This window comes from Cebus imitator, unplaced genomic scaffold (assembly GCF_001604975.1).
Source record: "Cebus imitator isolate Cc_AM_T3 unplaced genomic scaffold, Cebus_imitator-1.0 Scaffold102, whole genome shotgun sequence".
Lineage (NCBI taxonomy): Eukaryota > Metazoa > Chordata > Mammalia > Primates > Cebidae > Cebus > Cebus imitator.
The window spans coordinates 1,814,687-1,822,304 of record NW_016107417.1 but is presented as its reverse complement, the minus strand read 5'-3'; the positions used below and the strand labels follow the sequence as shown (position 1 = coordinate 1,822,304).

Below are 7,618 nucleotides of genomic sequence, written 5' to 3'. Positions count from 1 at the left end.
TTTTTTATTTTTTTTTTTTTTTTTTTTTTTTTTTTTAACCTTAGGGAGCTAATTGGAACCTTTCCTTTTTTACTGTCCTCCATTGACAGTTTGTGACAGTTGAATTACCTTCTCTGAGGAATGCTACATGTTAACATCAAGAGCAATGGAATGTCTTTGCGTACTTTGATGGAACAAGATTTGCTATTTAAGACCTTAGTCTGAGATTGTTTAGCCTCCCCAGTTATCTCTGGCCTTCAGGCTCTTTTCATACAGATTACTGTGATACTGGGAACGGTACAAGTAAACTTAAAAGGAGTGTCAAGTTATCAGACATTGTAAAGATGTTGAAGTTTTAAATGGGAAAGCCCTTTTGAGCTTTGCTGTAAAGCCGCTGTATTGTGCTCTCTTTCAGGTGGGATGTGTGTGGGCTGAAATTCCGAGCTGCGGTTGTGCATGAGAATACACCCTTCGTGGTACCCCATCTCCGGGACGTTCTCGGCTCTGTGCGTTCAGTCCCTCAGGAACCGTGGACCTTAATTTACCTTGCTAAGTTCAGACCTTCTCTTCCTTTACTTTCCTTTCCTCTCCTGCCCGTTTTCCTGTTCTTCTGTCCTTCAGTACTTCTGTAGCTTCCCATTCATGTTCTGTTCTCCCAGCAGGCCTCATTGTGTGCCGAAACTGTGGTGGGGGCTGTGCTGTCTCCTCCCTGCCTCTCCTGCCTCCTGCGGCTGTTGGATTTGGGAATGACCTTGGTGAGAGTCTCACTGCCCCGGGTCTCTTTTTGGTCCAAAGGCTAGACCTAGAGCATTGGATCACTTTTTTCTTTCCGGTGAAATAAATGGTTTTTCAACTTAGGGTATGTGTGCTTTGAGAGACTTCTTGTTTGGGCTTGTTTTGGGGTTGATTTGTACCTTGAAGGGGAGGGTGTAAAGTTTAAGATATTCAGCTTTGGGTCAATGTCACTGTAATTATTTTGTTTATTGTATATAGGAGTTGTAGGTGCCAAAGGAAAGAGGTTATACAGAAGCCCAGGCAGGCAGCCTTAATCCAATGAAGACTTTCCCCACTGGTCCACCTTTGTTATAAACTCAACTACTTCCTAGTAATTAAGAAGTACAGATCTTCTCTTCTAGAGAAACAGTCACCACCTTCCCCTAAGACTATCATTCCAGTCACCCCGTCAGCATATCTAGCTTAACTTACTTAGAGAGAAAAGGAGAGGTTTAGGGGAAGAGGAAGTCCGCTTTCGCTCTTCATGCCATGTGAAGAAATGAAGCTCTGGCTCCAAGAGTATTTTGCTAACTGTAGCTCAGTAACATGTGTTGATGCCTTTCACTTTCTATTTGTTTAGCTCTGCCAAAATCCAAAGAATACCTGAATGGTTCCACTAGCACCTCATTATTTGGGTTTACAGCCTTTAAATGATAGGCATGGAGAAATGACCCAACATAGGAGCTTTAGATGTCTTGTTGAATGATGGGGCTGAGTGCAAGAGCTGCTGCCTCTTAGCTTCACGTTTCTCTTGAAACAGTATTTGTCTTCTGTATGTTTTTATTGTCTGTAACTTCTTGCTTCAGTTTCTGCAGTTGTAGGACTATGTCTAGTTAGAGCGTTTCTCAGAATCATTCAACATATACTGAGCACCTACTGTATGCCAGGCATTACACTTTGAGGAAAGTCAGGTTGTGATGATGGGGTGATAAGGAAGCTGGTCTTTACTTAGATGGAGTCTCAGATTTTTTTTTTTTTTTTTTTTTTTTAACTATAATTGCTTCCTCCTATTGGATTCTTTCTAATCATAGATGGCCAAGATTTGAACAGCTCTATACAACATGTAATTTATTGAATATTATTGTATGTGAAACCTGTGCTGGGTGTTTCATGTATTCTCATTTAATCCTCCCAGCAAACGTTTTTCTGTTAGTTGGTTCCTTTCTTGGCTGGGTTGGTTTTCTGCCCCTTCTCTTGGAGGGTCGTATGTACTTACTTTGGTTTCTTTTTCTCTAAAGGACATACCCACTACTGACCCCATTTTTTACTCTTGTCAGTTTACCCTTTGTTCTGATGGGTAGGCTTGGCAAATTTCAAACTTTGGAGACCATTAATTCAACAAATACTTTATTGAGTGATACTCTGGAAGGTGTTAAGTGTTGGGGATGCATAGAGTTCTGGAACTCATTCTGAGGGAGGAGACAATGCAGAAATGTCAAGTAGAGAATTCTGTTTAGATGGGGATGGTCAGTGAAGGATTTTCAGAAGTGACATGTTATAGTAAACATGGATATATTTTTGCATTACAAAACAAGCTTTTTTTTTGGGGGGGGGTACAGAGTCTCTGTCACTCAGGCTGGAGTGCAGTGGTATAATCTAGGCTCACTGTAACCTCCTCCTCCTGAGTTCAAGCTATTTTCCTGCCTCAGCTTCCTGAGTAACTGGGACTGCAGGCGCGTGCCACCACGTCTGGCTAATTTTTTTTGTATTTTTAGTAGAGTTTCACCGTGTTGGCCAGGATGGTCTTGATCTGAGCTCATGATCCGCCCACCTTGGCCTCCCAAAGTGCCGGGATTGCAGGTGTGAGCCACTGCACCTGGCCTAAAATTTAACTCCTTGGCCAGGTGCAGTGACTCAGCGCCCATAATCCCAACACTTTGAGAGGCCGAGGCAAGCCAGTTTCTTGAGCTCAGGAATTCAAGACCAGCCTGGGCAACATGGTGAAAACCTGTCTCTACAAAAAGTTAAAAAGTTAGCTGGGCATGCTGGTGCACATGTGGTCCCAACTACTCCGGAGGCTGAGCTGGTAGGATCACTTGAACCTAGGAAGTCAAGGCTGTAGTGAGCTGAGATCAGGCCACTGCACTACAGCCTGGGTGACACAATGACCCTGTCTCAAAATTTTTTTATTTCTTGATTCTATTATTATTTCTTGCTTTTTGCTTTGAAATCCTGACTTAAGAATAGTTTTATCATGACTCAGAATCTGGCCTGGCTTAATGCTAATATTCATACTAGATCCTTTTCCATTTTCTTTTCTCTTTTTTAAAACCATTTATTGCTTTTATTTTTGTTTCCCTGAGACAGTCTCACTCAGTTTAGAAGCCGGGAGGCGGAGATTGCTGCGGTGAGCCGATTCACCATTGCACTCCAGCCTGGGCAAGAAGAGGGAAACTGTCTCAAAAAAAAAAAAAAATGAGACCAGGCGTGGTGGCTCATGCCTGTAATCCCATCACTTTGGGAGGCTGAGGTGAGTGGATCCCGAGATCAGGTGTTTGAGACTAGCTAGACCAAAGTAACAAAACCTTGTCTCTACTAAAAATATGAAAATTAGTCAGGCTTGGTGCCTGTAACCCCAGCTACTTAGGAAGCTGAGGCAGGAGAATTGCTTGAACCTGGGAGGCAGAGGTTGCGGTGAGCTGAGATCACACCATTGCACTCCAGCCTGGGCAACGAGTGAAAGTCCATCTCAGAAAAAAAAAAAAAGGGAACAGAATTTAAAAATGAGCTGGTTGTGGTGACTTGCTTCTGTAGTCACAGCTATTCAGGGGGCTGAGATGGGAGGATTGCTTGATGCTAGGGGCCAGAGATTGCAGTGAGCAGAGATGGCGTCACTGCATTCCAGCCTGGGTGACAGTGGGACCCTGTCTGTAAAAAAGTTTTCCAGGCATCCTCAAAATTGGGGTTGACTTGGTTGAATGCTAAATTAAACCAGGGTCCTTACCCTAGTACATTAGTACTAAAGTAGACTCAGGTATGGAACAGTTAGAGATCATTGGCACTGTGATATTAAGTGCTATTTCAGATTACCCAGGTCAGTTTGCTCTCAGTTCTTTTGTGTTTTTATACGTGATCTCATTCTGAGGCGAAGGCAATTGCCAGGGTGATGGTGATGGGAAGTCCCAGGATTCCATTTCTGCAGTGGATTTGGAGAACAGTAGTCCAGGTTGAAGCAGGAGAAAGTACACTTGTAAGAGGGGATGTCTCAGACAAGAAAAAAAAAAAAGCTATTTGAACATAGGACATTTTTGGCTTGCTTGGAGAGTTCAGAGCTGAGTTATGAAATACAGAGAAATGAAAAAATTATGGTAAATATTAACTAGAAAAAACCAAAAACTTCTGAGATACTGTAATATAGGTTTTTGTTTTGTTTTTGAGATTGAGTGTTACTCTGTCACCCAGGTTGGATTGCAGTTGGTGATCTCGGCTCATTGCAACCGCTGCCGCCCAGGTTCAAGCAATTTTTCTGCATCAGCCTCCCGAGTAGCTGGGACTCCAGGCACGTGCCACCATTCCCGGCTAGATTTTGCATTTTTAGTAGAGACTGGGTTTCAGCATGTTAGCCAGGCTGGTCTCGAACTCCAGACCTCAAGTGATCCACCTGCCTTGGCGTCTCAAGGTGCTGGGATTACAGGTGTGAACCACTGCACCTGGCCAATATGGGGCTTTTCTTTGTTTGAGCCGCTCTAACAAAATACCATAAACTGGATGGCTTATACACAACAGGATTTTATTTCTTAAGAGTTTTGGAGGCCAGGAAGGCCATGATCAAGGACATGGCAGATTTGGTGTCTGGATTCTGTCTTGAGTTTGGAAGGCAGGAAGGGTGAGGGATTTCTCTGGAGTTTTCTTTTATGTAAGGGCATGAATCCCCTTGATGAGGGAGGGCTGTGTTCTGTGGCTTAATCACCTTTCAAAGGTATACCTAATTCTTTTTCCCCTTGGGGATTCAGATTTTAACATGAATTCTTGGCGGACATAAATGTTCAGACCATAGCATGATTTAACTGTATGTGATATTTACCTTGTTATAATCGTAGCAGCACTGAATATTTTAATTATCTGACATGAAGTGGGGATGGGTGGGTATTAGGTATAAGAGTAAAACTTAGAAATAAGGAAATTTTTAGAAGTGGCAAATGGATTATGAACACCTTATTCAGAAATAAAGGTAAAAAACAGCTAAAAAGAAAAGCAGTTGGCTTCTGGGGAAGTGGGGGCAGGGGACTTTTTGAAGCATTAATACTATTTGCTTTAAGTCGTGTTCTTGCATTACTAAGTTTTGTTATGCTAACAACTCTTAAGCCAGATTACGATGGCTTAACATGAGTGAATCTTTTAGCTTCTCACCAGATGCAAATCTGGAAGGAATAGGGACTTGTGTTTTACTTTATGGCAGGTAAATAGCACCGTTGGTTAAGATAACAAATTGGGATGGTTTGTAGCATGGTGGTGCATTCCTGTATAGTCTTAACCTACTGGGAAGGCTGAGGTGCAAAGATTGCTTGAGCCCAGGAGTTCCAAGGCCAGCTGTGGCCAACATAGTGAGACCTGACCTCTCTGAAACACACACACCCACCCTCAACCCCGCCAAAACAGGGAAGGTGTTCCCTGTGTCTTAAGGAGACAAGACACCAAAGGAGAAAGTACTTAGTGATTAGTGAATTGAGCGCTTTATTACTGCTCTAATTTTGTCTTAAGTTGTCACAGCTGATAAGAGGGAGGCTGAGTACTCGGTCCACTTCCATTAAGGGTTGTGTATGCCTGCTGGTTTGAGTGCCTTTATCCAGCATGAGAAATGTTTGTATTCAGATAGGCAACAAGATGGGACTGCTCAGTTTCACAATGTAAGGAAGACTGACACCAAACTGAGTTTGGGGCTTCCTTTGTACAGTTGGCCATTGAACAGCACAGGTCTGAAGGACCATTGAACAACAAGGATTGTACAGGTTTACTTGCACATGGGTTTTCTTCTGCCTCTCCCACCCCTGAAACAGCCAGACCAACCCCTCTTACTTTTCCTCAGCCTACTCAACATGAATACTATCAGGATGAAGACCTTTATGATGATTTACTACCACTTAATGATTATGTTTTTGAGAGGGAGCCTTGCTCTTTTGCCCAGGCTGGAATGTGGTGAGACGATCTTGGCTCACTGCCACCTCTGCCACTGGGGTTCAAGCAATTCTGTCTGAGCCTCCCGAGTAGTTGGGACTACCGGCACACTACGTGGGGCTAATTTTTGTATTTTTAGTAGAGGGTTTCGTTTCACCATATTGGTCAGACTGGTTTCAAACTCCTGACCTCAGGTTATCCACCCGCCTCAGCCTCCCAAAGTGTTGGGATTAGACGTGAGCAACTGCGCCCAGCCTGTTTTAATAGTTTTTTAAAACGATAGAGACAAGGTCTTACTATAGGGTGGTTTCGAACTCCTGGGCTCAATTGATCTTTCTGTCTTGACCTCCCAAAGTGCTAGGATTACAGGAATGAGCCACCATGCCCAGCCAAAACTATATTACTAAAACAGGTCAGGCGTGGTGGCTCACGCCTGTAATCCCAGCACTTTGGGAGGCCAGGGTGGGCAGATCACTTGAGGTCAGGAGTTGGAGACCAGCCTGGCCAACATGGTAAAAGCCCATCTCTACTAAAAATTAAAAAATTAGCTACGTGTGGTGATATGCTCCTGTAGTCCCAGCTACTAGGGAGACTGAGGTGGGAGAATTGTTTCCAGTGAGCTGAGATCACGCCACTGCACTCCAGCCTGGAGTGAAACTCCGTCCCAAAAAAAAAAAAAAAAAAAAAAAAAAAAAAAATCTCCTTTTTGGGCAACAAATTTTAGCACTCCCTTTGATGAAAGACTGACATGAATAGGACACGGATGCGTCTTGTATTATGACTAATACTGCTGATGCAGGGGGAACTACTGCCCCAGACCAATTAAATCATTGGCTTTGAATTGTCCTGGGGGCAGAATCCAATCCTGGTTGTAAATTGACTTGGAGTGTTTTGAATAATATGCTTTATTTTATGGCTAATTAATCAGATTTGCTGTGGTTTGGGATACCTGTCTCTTACAGGGGTGAAAACTCTAGGATTCAACCTATAGAACCTGGTAAAAAAAAAAAAAAAAAAAAAACAGGGGGACTCCCCTATCTAATTATGGCAACCCCCAAGACTTCTCTGTCTCAGCATTGAACCCTGAACAGTGTTCCTCCCCAGGCTCTATTAGTCAAGATGGGTGAGAGTGACATTTCTTTTGTCGCGTATTACTTCTCTGTTTTGTAACAGTTTTACATTTACGTGGATGCATATGAACATAATTTGGGGCAGACACATAAGCTTTAACCCCTTTTGAAAAAGTTTTCAATGGGTACACTAGCCCCATTGGCAATCTGAGACAAAGCTTGTGATTTTGATAACCTCCCTATATTTGGTGAAAGAGCTCATTATACTTGATTTGTAACCTACCTCAGTTCGATCTGGGTGCATTGCAGTATTTGGCCTGTTTTTATTTTGAGACGGAGTATCCCTCTGGTTACTCTGGCTGGCATGATCTTGGCTCACTGCAACCTCTGCCTCCTAGGTTCAAGCGATTCTCCTGTCTCAGCCTCCTGAGTAGCTGGGATTACAGGCGTGTGCCACTACGCATCACTAATTTTGTATCTTTAGTAGTGGTGGGGTTTCTCCATGTTGGTCAAGCTGGTCTCGAACTCCTGACCTCAGGTGATCCACCTGCCTCAGCCTCCCTAAGTGTTGGTATTATAGGCGTGAGCCACCGCACCTGGCTGTTTTTGTTTTTGAATTCTCCTCCTTGGGATCTAAATTCTGATACATTATGCTGCCACAATAACAGCTCCCCCCCCCC

General features: G+C 43.4%; 1 protein-coding gene across 5 annotated transcripts in view; it reads left to right on the top strand.

Moving 5' to 3' along the window:
* Nucleotides 1-837, top strand: part of LOC108310201 (RNA-binding protein 4) — an 8,211-nt gene extending 7,374 nt beyond the window's left edge. For 4 of the 5 annotated variants that reach the window (XR_001827663.2, XM_017537037.2, XM_037741566.1 and 1 more), the window contains one exon: nt 395-836. Coding sequence is in view for 2 of the 5 variants with exons in the window: in XM_017537037.2 (XP_017392526.1) it covers nt 395-414 (20 nt within the window). In the remaining 3 variants the exon portion in view is untranslated. Of the gene's footprint in view, nt 1-394 lie in introns of all 5 variants that reach the window. The other variant, XM_017537035.2, reaches the window with a different exon arrangement.
* Nucleotides 838-7,618: the final 6,781 nt, after the last annotated feature.